At 36.8% G+C, this 20,538-nt stretch overlaps 1 protein-coding gene across 1 annotated transcript; it reads right to left on the reverse strand.

Annotated features, from left to right (window-relative positions):
* Positions 1-1,223: 1,223 nt before the first annotated feature.
* Positions 1,224-17,129, reverse strand: SECISBP2L (SECIS binding protein 2-like). Its single transcript, XM_009994456.1, has 17 exons — positions 16,954-17,129; positions 15,545-15,869; positions 14,879-15,014; positions 14,214-14,443; positions 14,101-14,125; positions 13,211-13,344; positions 11,035-11,166; positions 10,427-10,510; positions 9,240-9,407; positions 8,972-9,113; positions 7,330-7,499; positions 6,043-6,175; positions 4,890-5,052; positions 3,991-4,211; positions 3,223-3,377; positions 2,496-2,715; positions 1,224-1,923 (listed from the first exon to the last, which is right to left on the reverse strand). Exons 1-17 carry the CDS (start codon positions 17,067-17,069, stop codon positions 1,256-1,258), a joined length of 3,222 nt encoding a protein of 1,073 aa, XP_009992758.1. The 5' UTR covers positions 17,070-17,129; the 3' UTR covers positions 1,224-1,255.
* Between the last annotated feature and the right edge of the window lie 3,409 nt (positions 17,130-20,538).

Here is a 20,538-nt window from a genome sequence, read left to right on the forward strand (position 1 = left end):
TAATGGGTTTTGCTTCAATATTCAGAGCAAAACTTGGAACAATTCTCTAGGAACATGTATGTTTCAGGGAGGGCATATTTTTGAGTGCTTCAAAGGTACAAGAAACAAATACCTCCCCACACTGCAGGGCACTTTCCCATTTCTTGGAAAAACTACTTCCTTTTCTACTCTAGAGATTGACTCCTAAAGTTGCTACCACTGTGAGAACAGACAAAAAAAAGTCACATTTTGAGTCAGAATTGTTAAGATACATCCTGAACTCAACATAAGGGTGGCCAGAATCAAAGCATGCAGATGATGCAGACACACTGACCCACCACATCACTCACACTTGCTTTTAAAGGATTAATCTTGCTTTTTGCAATGTTATGTAGATGACAACATGCAAAACAGCATTCCTGAGGTAAGTGACAGGAGAAAGAGGAAGTCATCAGTTTACCAGAAGCCCTGGATGGGGATTATGGTTAATGATTCATTTAGTGTGGTTTGGCAGAGAGCAACTGTGGAGAGCATGGGGAATTTGCTTTCTTTCCTGTTGTTTTTTTATAATGCAATATTTCCACCTTGTAAAAAACCCCAAAGCATTAATTATATCCCTCTGGTTTAAAGTTTTTCTGGAATCCAAGTTGTTAGAGTTTACTGTAATAATCTCAACTATCAGCAGCTTTTTAGCAATGCATTTACTGCAATCAACTAAAAAGCTGCATCTATGTTAGGATAAAAATCACAGATTTCTCCATTTACTTTCCACTAAGACTGTAAATGGGGTTTTCCAGCTTTTCTTTCAAGAGAACCAAAATTTTACTTTTATTTTAAGATAGAACTAGAAAATCATGGCCAAATACACTGGTGTTATGGTTTTCTGCCAGACACGCCAGTGTAAATGGCTGGCAATTTGTCAGTCTTAATGTAGGTTATCTGTTTGAAAATTAGCTAAACAGTCACATCCTAAAAGAATTTTGCTTAAAACTGGTCAGTTACAAGATATTTCCTCTTACAAAAGATGAAATTAATACTTACTGACAAAAATTCCACACGGTTTTTATCCTGGGAAATAGATACTGATCAAAAGCTAAGCTAGTTTTTAAATCAAACAAGTAACAGACAGCTACAAAAATATTGTTGTGAATTAAATACACATATTAAATGTTTAACAGTGCAAAATGTTGAGATGAAGCATACGAAATAATGGCTGCAACCTTTACAACAGTTAGTTTTAATAATTTCTAAAAAGTTCCTGAGTTCCTGCTTATTTTTATGGCATATAGATGGAATCTGTGTGGTCTTTATTCAAAGAACTGCAGATGGTGGGTTTATGTTGACTGTTACTTGCATGCTTATCATTTGTCCATTCCTCACCATCAGTGACTGGATCAGCCTGCTCAGAAGTCTCTACTTCTTCCTCTTCACTTTGTTCTTCATTGTCTTCTTCGGCACCACTAAGGGTCTTCCCAAGCTGAAGAGTCTCCATAGTTCTCTGGGTCTCTGAAACCCAAGATTCAATTCTGCTGTTAAGCTGAACCTCTACAGAAATTGGTTCATGGGCATAATCCTCATCATCATCTTCATCTTCCTCCTCCTCTTCTTCTAGCATTCCTGGTACCAGAGTACTGGTGGTACTGGTCATGGAGGAATTCAGAAGATGGCAGCTGCCATCCAGTGATCCGGTTTCTGTACTCTGCTGTGAGGCCCATTCCAGATTGTCATCTGGTTTCACCTCATCTTTGTCACCTGATGTGGATTTTCCATGATTTATTGCTGAGGTAGTCCCAGTTGTAGCCAGATGTGGTTGTTTCAGAGTGGCTTTTTCCATCTGACCATTCCCAGCTTTCTCTGGTACCACAGTCTTACATGAGGATTCTCTCTCATTTTCAGAGGTTTCTAACCCATCAGATGTTTCCACCATATTTCTCCAGTTTGTTTCTATAAGTTTACAAAGAAGTTTAAGTGGGAAACATTAATTCTTTCTACATAAAAGTATTTTTCCTCAACATCTCAGAATAGTATAAATAGCAATAGGAGCTAAATATATTTATGCTTGCTCAAAAATTTTGGATGGCAAAAACAGGATGAGTGGAAAGGGAGGGACAGTAGGAAGAACAGTGAACAACTTTGATTTTTTACAGTATCCTAAAACAGACATTACAAAGTTGCAAGTCTGTGCACCAATTCTCCCTTTTATTCCCTCTGTCATCCAGGCTTAAGCAAGCAGATACATTTGCCTTTTGCTTGCAGTATGATCATTCATTACCATCTCAAGTTCCAAAATTTAAGCTACACATCCTATCTTCAGAAACCTCAATAATTTAGTTCCTACCCTCTGTCATTGGTCCTTCAATCATATTATCAATTCTGGGTTTGGTACCAGTTCAATACAACTGGAGAAGCCATTTCCTCTGATTTATGAAATGTTCTATTTTTAGCTACATTTTGCAATAAGCAGCATTTGGAAAATTCCAGCTTCTAAATACAAAAGTAATTTTTAAGATACTTACCATACTCCTTCTCATTCACTTCAGATATGGGTTCAGAAATAACACTACAGAATGAGATAGCACTTGCTGCAGAGGGGTTACGAGAATGACCCATGTGATGAGGCGCCTTCTTGACATTCTTCAAGGCTTCTTCTGCCTGTTCCTGTTCCATTGCAGCAACCATATCTCTGTAGGCTTTTCTGGCCTCTTCAGTCAGTGATACCAGCTTATTGAATAGGTCCTAAGTATGAAAACAGTTTTTACACTCAGTGGTTTTTACAAGTAAATTTCATGTTAAACTACTCCTTTTACTCAAAGGTACATTACATAGTGAGTCTTAAGTTAATTAACACCAAATACTTTATTTCAATAAAAAATTAGTTCTCTCTGTATTAAATAAAAACACCACTCTCCATGTTTATGCAACATTGAGGAGATTTACTTCAAGATACTGTTTTCCTTACAATTTCACACCTTCCAGAGAAATTCAGGTGGCATTTAAGTCTTTTTGAAATCTACAGAGATGTTAGGACCAAAGTGTTTCAACACCTTCATTCATTTCTGTAAACACTGAGTTTCAAGAAAAACACTCTAATACAAATCAGGTCAGGGCCATAATCAAATGCGTGTTAGTCAGGTGTACTCTTCATGACAAATCAATTCTTAACTACAAGGGTTAATTAACTACAATCAATTCTTAACCAGAAGGCTGTTTGCTCCAGCCATTTCTGTGAAGGGAATTACTCACCTCAGCCCCTGAGTAGTTGAAGATACCCACCACACTGACAGGAACCAGTTTGTTCACACAACGGCCAAGAGCTTTACGTCCAAGAGCAAAGACAAAAGGAATTTCCTGTTCCCGTGCCATGGCTATTACATTATACAAAGCCTCATCTAGTCCACCTTGAAGAAAGCATTTTAAATAGGTATCCTGTCAGTTGCATCATAGCATGGTGAGATACAGCTACCCCATTCTGTCAGTAGGCAGTAAAACTCCCAATACACACAATCACCAGCTACTTTGTTCTACAGGATAACAAGGTACACATTACAAGTATAGTGAAAGTGTATAGATCAAGGTGGTATTCTGTCTCTTAGTCCTGCACACACATTAAACCAACATTTTTCGCAGCTCTTTTGGTGTGCAGAGCTTTACTCTTCTCACGTGTCAGGAAGCCCTTGTTCACATTCCTGGTTGGCTAACTAACCAATTCCCACTGCTCTTAAGGAATCCTCCTTAAGGGCATTCAGAGCCCAGGACTCCAGGTACAAAGACTGAATGGAATAAAACTTAGGTCTATTGTATGTATTAGAATATCTATCTTTCTTTAAGTTCTTCACCCCTTGGGAATGAGTTTCTTCCAGAATGGAGCAGAAGAGAGACAACTGCACAACTGATTCTACAAGTGTTATATCATGCATAGTAGCTAAAAAATGCTTCTACCCTTGCTAATCAGCACTTCTAGTCAGCACAAGAAAACTGTAAACAGTTAAGTGCACCACTTATTATTTATACCTTTTGACTGGATTTTTTCGCAGTTGGGAGATATGATTACACACTTGATCTTGTTTAGTTTCATATGCTTAGTAACCTCACGCAACCCCATCACAAGTCTCCTCTTTGCTTTGGCTCTCATGGGATCCTTTTGATAAACCCGTTCCTGGAAGCTGACAAGCTGTTGCAGTAAGAGAGTCACACACTCATCTATTTCTTTGCTTAGAACCTGATTACAGTATCTGTCAATTCAAAAAACAAAATATTAGAATAGCACATAATCAATTTCACTATTTCACTGAGCCTTTTTTTGCCAAATAAAAATAATTTTACTTCCTCAGAACAGTTATTAAATGCTAGAATTACTAAGAGGATTTAGAAATCAGACTGCATGCTGATCCTCAGAACATTTATAATGCCAGTAACATCCCTTGCCTCAAGAATTTGGTCAAAAAGAATATTAAAAATACAAAGAAACACTCCAATAAGTGCCTCAAGCAACTAGTTTCCTTAATCTGGTAGGCTACAAAAATACATTAATAAATAGCAGTAATGTGTAAGAGTGACTCTTACAGTATTTTCAGCATTCATTAAAGTATTCTTCCTTTCCCATCCAATGTACATGTAGCTCTCCTTGAGAATTATTTTTGGAGGACACCTCTATCTAGTTAATTTGTAGCAGCAACAAAAAGAAAATCCAAAGTGCACGTGTACATGCACTATATATGCAGTCCTGCATGAATATACACACAGACCTACACGTAGCAAACCATCTATGGCCAAAAAAAAATACATACTTGCACAAGCTTCTATAGATGAAAGAAGAGCTTATATTCATTAAACTCCTCCTAAGTCTACTAAACTTATTCACACTCAAAAGTGCAGGTCTTGAATTCATATTAATAAAGCAAAACTCTTACTCTCTGAATCTCTTGCTGTGAATTTTCGTTATTGCAGAAGATGCCATTGGGCTGCCTATTCCAGAACTAGCAGGTGAACCTTGTGACACTGGAGTCATGCAGTATGGAGAATTCTGACTTGCTGGAGAAAGTGAAGTATCACTAGGCATGCTCAGTCCAGTTTCTGAAAGACAATTTTGAAACACTGTAAGATGCAAAAATGCTTTCACATCGAAGAAACAGCATCACACTTCTTACACATCTCCCTTCCTTTTTCCAAATCACATTCTGACAACTCCGTGTTTCTTCCCTCAGAGGGTAACTGGGGGAGGCAGGGGACCAAAACAAACAGATATCCAATGGTTAACATGGGCTGGGCAAACGATATATATTTATTAAAAATATCCAAAGCTTAGTTTGGGAAATGGGCAGAACAGAAAGGAAAACCTGCCCAAGTACTACAACTTCTTCTAACTGTTTACCGTTTGTATATATAATATTTAACTAACTTATTCCTAGGATATTTAAGATTTTCACATTTATCTTCAGTCAGGTGAGGTCAGTCATGCAGAAGAAAAGTTCTAAGCAGCACATCTGAAATCTTGGTAGACACCTTCCTTCCCCCACCCCTGCCAAACTCCCCACAGGTGATAGACACTGATAATTGGTTGGGAGTTTCCCAGTTGCTCAGAGCTGTTGCTCCAGAGTGTCTGGAGAGTCCAGACACTGCAGCTGATTAAGAGAGTGTTCAGCCAACTGGAAAACCTTATTTACAGTTTTCAACTTCTATATCTGGAAAACTTTCAGAATTCTCATCATTAAAAAGCACTGTGATCAACATGGCATGGCCAATCACAGGTCACATTTTGTCCACTTATCAAAAATACTATCAGCTCTGCTATGTGTTGGATTATTTGCTCAAGAGAAAGTAATTAAAAGGTTGTATGGAGATTATGTACTTGGAACTCATACTGCACTGAGCCTTCCACTACTGAGGAACAGACTTTTTTTTTCAGAAAAAGAGGGTTCTGATTTCTGGTGTTTCATAACATTAAAAAAGTTACAAGATAAACATCAATAAATTCTGTTGCATAAATATAGACAAAATATTAAAACAAGCAGATTAGTACAATTGTGGTGGGAGGGCAGGGGGGCTAGAGAAATAAAGACCAACCTTCTTGGGAGGCCAGCTCCTGAGACTGATCAGCAGTCAAGTTTATATGAACCTCTTTCTGTTCATCAGATCCCAACAGGCCATGGTCAGCTGATAAACGGCCTTTCTTCTCCTCTCTCTCTTTCAAAATAATCTAGGAACAAAACCAACAACTATCAGCATCTAAAAATTAGAGAGATACCCATAACAAACAAATTGTTTTACTGAACAATACAGAAAATTTTGTTTTGCTCATGGCAAACAGAAAACCCTGAAATTATTTGTTTCCTCTTTGATCACAACCTGTTTCACTCCAGCACAGATGGTACAGGCAATGCTCTTCTACATAAATTATATTCTCAACAGTTTATGTGCTTCCACAGCTTCTTTTTGATGTGTAACACCCATTTACAATTCCTCGTCCCTGTAAAAAACACCTTATGCAAGAATACTAGTCACCTTTGTGAAGCACCATGACAATAATTAGAATCCTTTTTTCAATAGAAAAGGAAGGTAAGTAGTCATGGCTATACTGGTATTAGTATAATAAGCCTTGACAAGAGAGTTTAGAAAACTTTGCTGAACAGAGAGCCGTGAATTTCCTTAACTGAAGTAGACAATGCATAAATCAGAAAAAGTTGTGTTTTGTTTTTTTTTTAAAAGGCAACCTAGCCAAAGCCAACCTTTATACAAACACAGCTTTACCAGATTCTACCTGTTTGTATCAGAAAGTAATCTTGACAAGAAATGTGGTGCATGAGTAAACGTGACTGCTACACTTATTTAAAAAAGGCTTTCACACTTTTTAGAGCTAGGCTTTTTTTGTATTTTACCTTCTGATTTCCATACACACTGTATTCTGTGGACATACCTACCTTGTGTGCATGGATCTACATACAACCAATTATTTCTAAGTTTACTCGATTAAAAATAGTGTTTCTACTTCAAGTTCTATATCAATCTCTCAAAAAAAAGTTTTAAAACATAAGGTTAGCACACTACATTGCACTGCAAACTAGGAATCAACAACATGGAAAAAACTGCAATTTCTCCCACATGGCCTAGTGCTTACACTTTAAAAATATCCTTGCAATCCATAATAAGATAATTTGTATCACCTTCAGTTTATTACAGGGGGTGTGAAGAGTCATGTTACATGCTTACATCCAAAGGACAGGAACACCAGTGTAACAGGAACTAGAGGCAGAAGCTCATGACTCACTCTATGCTCATGGTCACAGGTTCTCAAGTATAACATAACAACTAATATTGTCTTCAGTATAAGTGTGGATGGGTGACATGTCTTACCTTTTTAAGTGCTGTAGGACGCTTCAGTTTTGCAATCTCTCTTTCTTTTCCTCTTTTCACTTTTGGGGCAGTTGAATCCAAAGGATTAAGGCAACCCATAGATGGCTGTCCCTTTGTTAAGGACTTTCTGTTGACAGATTCTTTGGTATGAAAGGGAGCAGCACTGCCAACTAAATACAAGCAAGATATTAGTTTCAACCAAAGACATGTCAGCTTTATTTCAATACTGCTTTCAGAATTTCCACTGATGAATTCTCAAAGTACATTTTCCTTCCTTGGAAAAACAGTTCATAATGACAGGAAAATTACATCATCAGATATTGTTGCTTCCAGATGGTTTTAAGCTTTCTTCAACTTAGCCTCATGTTTTAGAAAGCTATGGATTCCAGGAAAGGAATTACTTTAATACTGGTAAGGCATCTCTCTTAAATGACTACATGTAGTGTTAATTAGTAAGATAATAATAGTAAGAAAAGTTGCAAACATTTATTCAAACATTGATTTTAGTTGTCAAAGACTTAATTAGTTGACACGTCAAAACAGATGAGAGCGCAGCATGTAGTTTTTAGTGTGACTTGTGGAAGAAAGAGAATAAAACAGATGCAGTCTCCAATGGAAACACCAACTGTTCTTTGCTGAGCTTTGTTTGCTAGAACTTTGCCAACCTGAATTAATGTTTGAACACAGCTGAAACTCAAAGCAGGTAAATGAAGCGATATACAAGAAGGAAAATGGTAACTATGTGCATAATGATGGGCTCCAGGCTACATACTAGTGCTCAGGAATGAGATTCATGGGTTGTAATAGATGACTACAAAAGTGTCAGTTCTGTTTTCAGCAGCAAGCATTAAAAAAGCCAATTTAAAATGCTGTGTTGATCAAGACAGACAGGACAAAAAAGCATCATTAAGCCATTGAATAGATTAATGATGGAACTCGTTATTCTGTGAATGTCTGATCTTCCTTATTTTCAAAAAGATACAGTAGGACTACAAGGAGGTAGAGAGAAAGTGATACAGATTATTGGAAAAGACATGCTTCCCCAATGGAATAACTGAATAGGACCCTTGAGACAAGAAAAGAGATTACAAGCCTCTACGAATCATAAAGGAGCAAAGCAGGGAATGATTGCTCAGCCTCTTTGTAATACAAAGGCTACGAAAGCTAACAAATTTATGAGTGGGGCACAAAACTAAAGAACTAAAATTCACAGAGGCAGAAAGAATATCCTGGAGAGGCATCCCTCTGTATCATAGTCACAGGTATCCTCTCTGAGCTGCTTTCAAAGAGAATTTTTCAATATCTGTAGTAAATGCTTGGCTTGACCTAATACAGTTCTTTTCACATATTCATTTCAGCACTTAATGATTCTCAAGACATGAATCCCGAGTTTTCAATAGTAGGCTATTAAAGAGAAGTTTGTCTTCAGTTCTACACAGATTTTCACCTCTGCATACAGCAGCTCAGAAAGACAGCACAGGTGAATGTCTCCAGAAATGCATTACAAAAGTTGTAACAAAAACCTGGGAAAACTATATTAAAAAACTAAAAGTTAACAGGAAAAAAAAAAGCATATTTAAGATGCTGAGATCAATCACATTTACATTGTCACTAAGGCAATAGTCAAGCAGATTAGAAATACCTGTGTATGAGAGAGGCCTGGTGTTGGTGATCTGACGAGCTTTCATTGCTTGCTGCTGCTTTTCAAGAGCTGCTAACATGTCACCCAAATCCAATTGAACAGGGGTCTTGCTCTTCTTCCCAGCTGCTTTTGACAAAGCTTCCTGCAACACAAACATCACACACTGATAAATATCAATAAATAATGCTATTATATAATAAAGAGGAGCAACAGCTAACTGATACCCCTCTTTACCAACTACTGGGGGCAAGAAGGCAGCACTACCCACTTGGAGTTTTTTCTGTTCCATGCTTATCTCTGAATACTCTTGAGCTGTTGCAAGAGCTGCTGCCAAGGCCTTCTTCTTCTGACTTTTTGCACGCTTTGGTACAGAGGTTGTAATGGGAATTGGAGTCTGAACTATATTGATTGGAGAATTCTCTGGTAAGTCATCCAACTAAGATTTTAAACAAAATGCAAAAAACCACCATTAAAGACCTTAGTAAAACTGGCACTCCAGAAACCAAATGAACCATGTCTTTGGACAGCAGTATGACTTCCCAATTATTAAGTACAGCTAGATGACACAGTAAGTCAATAAAACTAGAAACCTGTGTATATTTAATTTTTGTATGGGAAAAGAGTTATATTTATCTCCAATTACAGCTTCAGAAGGTTTTCCAGACTGATTGCTAAGTAAAGGAGTGTTTGTTTCCTCCCCTGCAAGGACTTAATGTAGGACTTCACTTTCCTGGAAAGCAGCCAAGAAGATTAAGCAGTCTTTATGTACAGGTCTGCAACCAAGTCTTTAAGCAGATCAGGTATAAAAGAGCATCCTTCCAACAACTGTGTCTAGAGCCTTAAAGCCGATAATGTTTTATTTTAATTTCAGAATCAACTACACAAGCTACAGTTATTTTTAAAAACTGCAGATTTAACAATTTTTAGAACAGTCTGCATCAAAGCATCAGTATGCATACAAGCCCTTTGAGTCAGACAGAATAACCAACATGTAGTTTAGGTATTAACACAAAGCAAGCTTGGTAATCCTCAAAACTAATCTTAATCTCAAAAATCCTGTTTCATCTACTGTACTCCCAAAATTTAGCATGTGACTTCAAGAAGCATGAAACTCAAGAGAAACCATCAGTGAGACGGAGAAGTTTGGAGTTGGACTTGATGATCCCTGTAAGTTACTTCCAACTTGGGATATTCTATGGTTCTAAGTGTGTATCAGGTATCTTACAGTTTCACTTATTAACAATCTAATTAGCAGATAAAAATCCAGCTTTTTTTTTTTTTAATGGGTTCTCTACACCACTTTGTCATTTCTTTACTATCCAAAACTGGTAATGTAAATGCTTAAGAACAACTCAATCACCACTAACTGATTGCAGAGATTCATTATAAAACACAAATTAAGTAGTCTCAACAATTTAACTTAAAAATGTCTCTCACAACAAAACAATTACTTACTACTTTGGGTGCAATCTTTTGCTGGATGTTACTACTTTTGCTGCTGCCATTGTCACTATTTAGCTCTGGAAATTCATCTTCATCCTGAACAATACATGAAATAAAAACAAAGAGAATGGAACAAAAGGTCCCATGAAAGCAACTGCAACAGATTAAGCTAGAAGAATGAACTGAATCCTGACATCCCACATAAGATAGATGATTATTAAAATAGAAGATGATTAAAAACTAACAAAAAAGTAACCTCATTTCCAAATACCCTTTTTTTTTAAGAGAAGAAATTATTAATGTTTTATACTAAAGAAACAAAAATTACATTTAGGGGAGAAGGGGGATAAACAAGAGAACACAGTAAGTTTTATTCACAAGTGAACAGAAAAAGTTGCTTATTTGTCAACCATGGATAGTTGTAAATTCTTACCATTTCCACAACACCCAAATACAAGTCTTTCCATATGCACAATGAAAACATCATATAAATACTAGTGCACTATGTTGTACACCTTTTGGAGTCAGATGTTGTGCAACATCTCCCTCTTGAGAACATCACTTATTCCACACACAGCCAACAGCACTGTAAGGCAGGAACACTTTTCATGCAACCCTACCTCAAAATAGAGAGCTTCAGGACTCTGCTCTGTTCTACTTGACTGGCTTGTAGGGAGAGATTTTTCATGTCGTTTCTGCACATTCTGCCTCCTTTCTGAAGATGTGCTGTGGTCTCTGCATCTGAAACCAGACTGGAAACAACAGACCTGAATGCCTTACCTGTGTGCTCTCACAGCTTCAACACTGAAATTGCAGAACACCAGTCTCCTGTCTGCTAGTTAGCAACTAAGAAGACACAGAGTGGGGTTTTTTTGGGGGGTGGGGGTGATTGTTTTCTGTTGTGGTTTTTTTTTTCATGTATTTGTTGTTTCTTTTTTTAAACCTCTATAAACATTTTTCTACATACAGTATCAGATTATTACCCTCCCCCAAGCCAAATACAGTATCTATATACATTAACCTCTACATTACTAATTTAGAAATAGGTACCTTTGGCCAAACACGACCACAAGAGTTGCAGGTGACTCTATACAACTCAGACATGAACTGTGAGGAACTGTCTACAACCGTGATCAAAAGAACTTTCTCCCACTATGTAATAATTCTGAATGCAATTATTGCCTTTTCAATATGTGTTTTATGACAATGCCCTGGCACAGAGCTCTCTAAGGACCAGTACAGTGGTAGAAACATTCTTCTCTTCATTATGTGCAAGACTGGTTGGCCAAGAGCAAAGCATGATTCAAATCTGAAATTCTGCATTGCTCATTCTAACGTATTTCTAAAGAATATTTCCTACAGACCTGGTACTAATTTAGTTTAAAAAAAAATTTCTAGGACAATTCTGCCTTGAGGTATAGTAAATTTGGCAGAGGAAACCTCATTTAAAACTGTTTATGCCAGCTTTGTTTTTAAATATCTAGAATAGATGCCAGATTTAGAGTCCAAACTAGGACTGGATGAAAGGAAATCTGGATCCTCCTACTTTCCCAATGTCATAAACCACAAATAGTGGCTTTGAAACGCCTCTGATTTGACTACAGGTTATAAAAAAATTCAGAACAGCTACACAGCCAGATACAAGCATCAATGAGCTTCTTCATATATTAAACACATGGATACCAAATGGAAGATTAAAAATAAATTAACAATTCCACCTAAAAATCTAATCAGGGTGAGGTAGCTCTCATGTATCTGCACATATAGCACATCTACGATAACGCTCCCACTTCCAGCTTAACTGTTCTTGTCTGCAATAACTGAATTCAAGCAAAACCTACATTTAAATTAAGACAGATGTTTCAGCCTTCTCTGTCCTCCTCTGCACTTCCACCTCAATAAAACCAGACTACCAAAATTAGGAAGGCCACCCTCTCCTCATGTATTAATTACAGAAATACTGTCCCACTTGCAGGAAGTTTCACAGAAACATTCTACAAGTTTTACCACAAAACAATTTAAATTCATTTATTAATAATAAAATGCTTAATAATATTATATATTAATATACATTTAAAAAAGAAAGTTTCAAAGACAACAGGAGGAAAAACACAGGAGTCTAGTTCACCATCACATCAGAATCTTCCTTTAGGAAGTTTGAGATTGTTTTCTTCTGAAATGTGAATGGATCAAAAACTGAACTAACTTTTCTAAACCCACACTGTCTTCATTACTTATATAAATTAACTTGTGAAATGTTCTTCTTAGCATACATACAAACATACTACATACAAAGGACAGCCTATAAGCAGAAGATTGCCAAGCACATGAATTATATATATATATATATTAAAATAGAAATATTTATATAAATATGTTAGCTCAAGAAATATAAAAGGTAAAAATTTACAACTGGAAACTCAGGTTGAGTTTCTACACTTTTCATTTACAGTTATCATTTACTAAATTTGTACGTTAATTTTATAGTGCATTTCAAATTATTTATTTTCATATATTACAAGAACAGTCATAGAATCACAGAATCTTAGTGGTTGGAAGGGACCTCGAAAGATCATCCAGTCCAACCCACCTGCCAGAGCAGGATCACCCTGAGCACACCACATAGAAACGTGTCCAGCCAGGTTTTGAATGTCTCCAGAGAAGGAGACTCCACAACCTCTCTGGGCAGCCTGTTCCAGTGCTCTGTCACTCTTACAGTAAAGAAGTTTTTTTCTGATTTTTTCTTCTGATGTTTACATGGAAACATCCTTATATTTAGAACCATTAACAACATACCTGTGAAGTATTTCTTTGCTCAGCTTGTCTTCCGCCCCTAGAAAATGCCTGAGTTTTTTCAACCCAAGGTTTTTTCTGAGTTGCCTGGGAATTTACATTATTCCAACCTATACCAGCTAAAAGAGAAGTGCCATCTATTAAAAAAATGAATTAGTGGGACAGAATGTCATGATGATACACATACAACCAGAGCCAGGAACAATTTCGATAAATATGAAGCTATCGGAGAAAGTTTAATTCTTCTCTGGCAGTATTTACTTCTGTAGCTATTTCTAGAACCCAGCAGAATTGCCTTTATGGAAGAGTCAGATGACAGACATTCAAATTGTCAACAACTGATCATCAGGAAGCAGTAAGATAAAGGAAATCTCAGGTTCACATCCATAATAATTTTCATCTAGTCACAAATAACAGCCACTAGTGTTACCCACTACTACCAGACTAATCAAAATATTTGTTCGTGTTACAGTACTTCTTTAAAGCTTCTAAAAAAGTATCACTACTTCTCAAATAAAAAGAGAACTCTTTGGCTCTATTACTACCCAGGCATGAACTACAGTACCACAGGGTAAGGAAGCTTGAGGATAAAATACAACAGAAGCACAGATTTATCTGAATGCTTCCAGTGGAGTCTCCAGCTTTTTTAACCCTTTGAAGAAAGGCAGCTGTTGATAAATCATTAGTGATAGGTACTTATACACTTGTTCATTCAACAAGCAACAGGGTCTTGGTAGAGGTGCTGAAAATGACAGTAAAGATGTAGCTTCAGAATCTGATCAGTTAAGAGTAGCATGGAAGTAAATAGAGAGAGTTCCTAGCAAAATGTAAAGCAAAAACACAAAAGCAATGCAGATAATTTTTAACAGCTCACCAGACAAGACAATGCTTACTTGTATTTACTGACGTTTCTGCAACCTGAAAAAGAAAATAACATTTCTTTTTAGTTATTTTTACCAGTCTGTAGGATACAAATATAGTTAGTTATTTGGTTATGTTTACATACATTCATTGCACCAGAATCTGTATTTCTTGAAGCCATGGCTGCAGCCTGGTTATTGCCATGCTTAGGACTACAATAGCCACTGTCACTGTCAATGTCTGCTTCACTTGCACCCTGTTCACTAGAGGACTCTGCAGCAGGGTGAGAAGCTCTTCTGCGCCTGCCCTTTGATTTCCAAAGCATTGTAGAGGCACTCTCAGAAAGTGACTTATTAGCTATATCTGAAGGAAAATCTACAAGAAACAAAAATATAATCACTTGTACAGGAATTCTCGAGACATGAAACATCTGCACATCATAAAAACAAATGGAAAAAGCCAAAGTCTTCACATTTAAGAACAATTTCCTTTTAATAAAATTAAAACCAACACTGAATTTAAACAAATTATTTCTAGATCCAACTATTAATAACAATCAGCTTCTCCAAGAGAAGTCTTTTTTTTTGACAGTGGCAAAGTCTCTGCACGAGTACCATATCATTGCAACACAATGTGACATGTTATTTATGTTTCTGTAACCATCAGCACCTTTTCTTCATTATATTTTTGATCTGCAAAGATTTCTCCTAAAAGCCACACATAAACCAGATCCATCTTCTTTGGGTAAAGACTGTGACTGACATGTAGTACTAGTTATTTTGTACACTCAGAACACAATAAAGAAATTACCTGTTTGCTGTGATGCATCAACCAACAAAACAATCTTTGATCTGTTCTCAGGACCTGATGAACTAGTCTCTTTTTGAGTGGCAACATTTTTCACTGGAGGACGTTTATTTTTGATGTGCGTCTGTAACTGTTGTTGCTGTTTTAAAAGATTAGCCACACATACATGTAAGTCACATGATTTGACTTCCTAGTTGTAATCAAACAAAGCATTTAAAAGTTCTAATGCTCACTACAGAAGTCACATGTTGAAGGACAAGAGATTAAGGGAAATATTCACAGAAATATCTGATTTCTCAACCTCTTCACAGTATTTTCTGCATGAACTGTTTGTTACGATGTAGAAGTATCAAAAAAGGTAAAGAAAGCATGGATATGATTCCTTTGTTCTCTAACAAAATAATTCTAATTTCAGACCCAACTAGCAGAGGCAGTGGAAGGGAGCTTCCCATAGTACACTTGCAGGCTTTATTAACTCACCAAGTATTTTATAATGAAGTACCTCTGTAGGCAGAGTTTTGCTACACTCCAATTAACATCTCTGTAGCCCTCCCTTCCTTCCATTGACACTACTGACATAGCTGTTCTTGCTCAAATGAGATACATGCTTCCTTTGCAAAGATATTTTCTTTATACAGTTGTAATTATCCTACTGAAAACCAGACTTACTTTTTGAAGGACTGGTCCCTTGTTACTGCTTCTGCTCCGCTGACTGGATAATGGAAAGACCTGGCCCGATGGGTTAGGACGTTCAGTGCATTCTGTAGTAACTGTATTTACAGCATTTGCTGTTTGAAAGGGTGCAGAGTAGGGGGTAGGGAAAGGATGATAGAAACCCATGACCTGAGCACAAGGTGCTGGCATCAGCTGATAATACGTATATTCTGTAGAAACAGGTGGTTGTGCAGATATTATAGGGTAAGCAAGGTATGGTCCTGCAGGGTTTGGGTTGGGTTGCTGCCATCTGATGTCATTGTTGTATAATGGAAACTGTCTGTAAAAATCAAAGAGACAATTGCTCAGTGAGTTCACCTCTCAAGGAAATTCAGACCTCTAGCACCCCCTTAAAAACAAACTTGAACAAATAACCATGACTCATTTGTTTCACGATCTCCTGGCTTTTAGTAACTGAATAAACTAATAAATTTATTAGGACTTCTTACAAATGCCAATTAAATTGACATTACATTTAAGTGCAAAATAAGTATCTCCATTGATCTTGCACTTGGATAAACTTATTAAATGTCTAACATTAAACTTAGAAGTAAAATGCAGGAATTTCTTTGACAAGTACTACAGACCCATTACAATTCCAGTGCTGTGTTTGTGATACAACACACTACAAGACAACCCCTTGGAAACTATGCACCCAATTCTCTCTCTTGAAACCCCCAAGAGACCAGGAGACCATCTACACACAAGACACAGAGGCCCAAATATTAAAGAGAATAGGAAAGCTAAACATCCAGGATAATTCTCTAGATCTGCAGCAGGTATGGGGTACATTTTTTTCAAAACTAAACAGCAATAATTATTTATGCCTTTGACACAAAATAATCAACACTGCAGTTGCCCATTCAGTGAACAATGTATATTGGCTAGAATAAAAAGTTCCTAAACTCAATGTATTATAACAAATTGTGCAAAGAAAACTGCATACAACTACAAAACTAGTGTCAACTACAATACTAAGTGTCAGCTTCATAGCGTTTAGCCATGGCAGGATCCAAGTTGGACACTTGGAGCCTTGCTTCCGCATCAGAGATTCAAAGACAGATCTCTTGACTGCTCTGGAAGATGCAAGAGCACAGCAGGTAACTTTGTGAGGGATTTGCACCAGACCTCTGCAGCAAGGGAAAGAAAAGCAGCAAAAAAATATGAATAGAGAAAATCAGAGCAAAGGAAATAAATATTGTGGACAGAGAAACTTAATCTTTATCCATGAAGTCTCAGAAGTTTACACATAGTGAACAAAACTAATATACAGGCAACAGTCAATGATGCCTCTCAAGTCTATCTAAAGTTGAAACTCATTTAAAAATAGATTATCTTGCATGAAGATCACAACCACTTATTACCTATTGGATTGGTTTTCCTGCACAAATGGATAGCAAGTGATCAGGTAGCTAGGGATAGGAGTTGGTTCCATGCCATTAATTCCTCCGCTGTCATTAGGAAGCGCCATTGGGATCATCAGTGTTTCTGGACCCTTCTTTTGAGGAATAAATGGTTCTACTTCTGCTGACAGCTTGACATTCTTAAGAAAGAGAAAAGAAATAGTGCCTTAATTAAATACAATAAGTTGTTTAGAAAAATTGCAATTCATAAAGCTGTATGGTAATTACCACAAATAGCAGACAAATGGATGGCAAGAGTACAGGATTTCTGCAGTCAACTGAAAGAGGTGGAAAACAGTGGTAAATGCTTTTTACATCCTTCCAATTACCACAAGGTGTAATACAGATCACCAACATTTAGCATTTGTATTAACCTTTACGTTTTCAAAGGGCAATACAAACACTAATTAATTTTAAAGGGACTGAAGTTCAGATCTTGCGGAGGATACACTAGTCTGAGCACAGGAAAAAGTCAACTTAGCACTGTAGGTGGAGCACAGTTGTGCAGGCCTTCATAAGTGAAATCAACATATGGAAGATGTAGTAATGCCTGGCCTGCTCTACAAAATTGACCATGTGCCTAGGCAATTATAAAAAATATTTTTTCAGAAGTAAACCATAGGTTTACTGCTAAAATAGATGGTGTATCACAGAAGAACACCCCACACACACATTCCATCTGCACAATTCTAACATTTTAAAAACATGATTAAATTTTGCTGTGAAGAAATTAAAGTCTACTTAAAAATAAGTGACAAACTGTGCTTGCATGGAAAAATATTGTCAACACTTTATAAGGCATTTTTACCCACACTTTCAGTCTTACACAGAATAGCTGGATCTTCTAACAATAAAAAATGCTCTATCCAATAAGAGCACTGCAGAAACAAGGTACCCTTAAATTCTATATTACATTATAAGTTCCATTCCATTTTTGGTACAGATTTCAGCTTAATTTTATTTCTCACATTAGTATATAGTAAGAATAGCAATTTTAAAGAACATTCTCTCTAAAGCAGGCAAGGACTCCACAGAAACTTTTCATTCCATTTGTCTAAGAATTCCAATACCAACACGTGACCTGTATTAGTACATGCTCTTATTTACAAAAAGGAGAGCCTGAAGGTTTAATGTGCTAAGGACAGTCTTATTTCTTTGCCACCACCTGTAGAATCTCCACACCAGCTGATACAGTTAAACAGTGTGAACTCTGAAAATACCTTGGCAAATGGCCAAGTCTACCACACATGTGTCAGTCCATGTCCTTGCTCTGTGTCCACCCAGAAATAGCCTTACTGTCCAATATCTCAACTCAGAAACTTAAAACTCCCTCCACCATTTTTTTTTTAGTTGTTAAATAATACACTACATTTGTTTAGTGGTATGGGGGTGGAGGATGTGGGAGGGGCAAGTCCAAAAATGTTTTGAAAATACAGTTGTCCCACTTAGTAATAAAAGCTACTTTTACTTGATGAGTAGGTACTTTAATGTATGAGACTGAACTAGAAAGTGAGGTCAAGACCCACTCATGCAGAGTATTGGATCTTTGTTTAGTTAGTCTGACACTCTTACATACAATAAAATCTAATTATTGAGTCAAAGGTAGAATCATCGCCAAGCAAATTACTAAAACCATGAATTACACCGCAATTCACCAAATGAGTTGAAAAACAACTGGTACTTAAGTACTTTGCTGTCACGTACTCTTAGAGAAAAAAACAAAACCATAGCTGAGACTAAAAGCTCCCTAACTTTCATGATTCTAACATTCACTATTAAATTCATCATAACTACCAATGACTGATGCGTTATATTTTTATTCTATAGAAGTATTTTCAACGTGTACTACCTGTGATTGTAGTATTAGAATTCCCTGATAATTTCAAAACCAAAAATGTGCTCAGTGCATTACTTTCAACTCCAAAGATGACACTCAAACTAAGTAATAGCAAAGACAGTCACATTCTATAACACCTATATGGAGGACTCCCACAAGTGGAATAAAACTTCTTCCCACAAAACATGTATGAATATACAAAGCATCTGCCTCTGACATTATTTTTACCCTTCCCTTATCAAATTTGCTAATTCACACTTCTTTCATGAGACGTTATGCAGTACTAGTTCAAACATCAGCTCATCAAATAATGTCTATGAACAGCACTCACTTTTTCCAAATACTATGCACCTCACTAAAAATGAACATTATAAACATAGGAGGAAGCTTTCTAAGTGCAGCATTGTTTAGGATAGATCTGTCTGCAGGATGTCTGCAGTTATTAACTTGAGATCAAAGTAACATCCTTAACAACTCTGATGTTAGGACATTCTGCAAGCCACAGCAACCAAGGTCAAAGCTGGTTTATTAATAAACTGAGAAATAAAAAAAAAAACATACAAAATTTCGAGGGAAGAAGAAAAACATGACATATAGAGTCTGTGACTTTTTAACTATTATTTCATGAGAACCTTCTCCATCTTTGGACTTGTTGAAGTGTGCTGGGAAAGCAGAAATGTCCCTTCCAACAAAATGATCCTCTGCTTTCATATGCTTATTTAGTAAGAACATCAGTCACAGATAAAATTGCAGCTTTAAGAGATCTAAAGTTTCATCAGCAATTAAAACAAAAAAAAGAAATTCTAAAAAATAGAAGTATAAAAGTGGAACTGCAGTGGCAGAGGGGAAAAGCATATCTTAGCAAGTGACAAGATGCACTATTCCTGTCCAAAAAGTCGTTAGAAATGACTGTTAAAAAACAAACAAACAAACAAAAAAAACCAAAAACAGCACCAACAGAGAAGTACCACTACTGGCTGGGCATCACCTTAATATTAATTACATGCATTTCGTCATTTTTTCTCAGCTCCTTATGCTACATTCAAGAGAGAAGCTGTGGTGCAGTTGCAGCAGCACCATCAAACTTGTGTAGCACAAATCAAACTCCCTGCTCTATCCAGCTTCCCTTCTTGCCTTGGGCACATCCCTCTGCTGCTGGGGACTTACCTACCCTCTGCAAAGCTTCAAGACAGTCTTCTCAACATGCAGCACCATAGGGACAAACACTTTCATTAAAACAAAAATAAATAGTCAAGTGCTTATGAACACGGATCACATAATAAATGACAGAAATATCAGCACTCAAATCCCTGCCTGAAAACTAATAGGGCTTTTTCAAACAATTTCAAGATTGCCAGGCAAAAATATTTGCCTAAGAGCAGATTCAGTTGTGGGCTGGTCTACAAAACTAGATTACATAAACATTAAAAGGAACACACCAAGGCTGGCTCATCCATAGAAAACTCAACAGTAAAACTAGGATGAGCACTTAACCTGTAGGGGATCTTTAATGAAGCACTGAAAACTTTAAACAAGTAGTCCTAAATGTGCTGGCCACTATCTCCCAACAACATGTCAAGTGAACTTTAGCCAAGATACTAACTATAAAACCCTCTAGTACTGGCTGAGAAAATAGTCAAAACATTTTATTTGTCATTCAAGTTGGGATAAGATCTCTATTTTAAACGTCTTTCCTGTCTGGCTGCCTG

This window comes from Chaetura pelagica, unplaced genomic scaffold (genome assembly GCF_000747805.2).
Source record: "Chaetura pelagica isolate M959 unplaced genomic scaffold, ChaPel_1.0 scaffold222, whole genome shotgun sequence".
Taxonomy (NCBI): domain Eukaryota; kingdom Metazoa; phylum Chordata; class Aves; order Apodiformes; family Apodidae; genus Chaetura; species Chaetura pelagica.

What these genes read in the sequence shown, in the direction of transcription:
- SECISBP2L (XM_009994456.1), bottom strand. Translation starts at nt 17,069, where the DNA reads ATGATCCCAATGGCGCTTCCTAATGACAGCGGAGGAATTAATGGCATG. An exon ending in CAGGCCTCTCTCATACACAG is followed by an intron (nt 7,500 to 8,971) that starts GTATTTCTAATC and finishes GCTTGTATTTAG; the next exon opens with TTGGCAGTGCTGCTCCCTTT. An exon ending in AGTGAATGAGAAGGAGTATG is followed by an intron (nt 1,924 to 2,495) that starts GTAAGTATCTTA and finishes GTAAACTTATAG; the next exon opens with AAACAAACTGGAGAAATATG.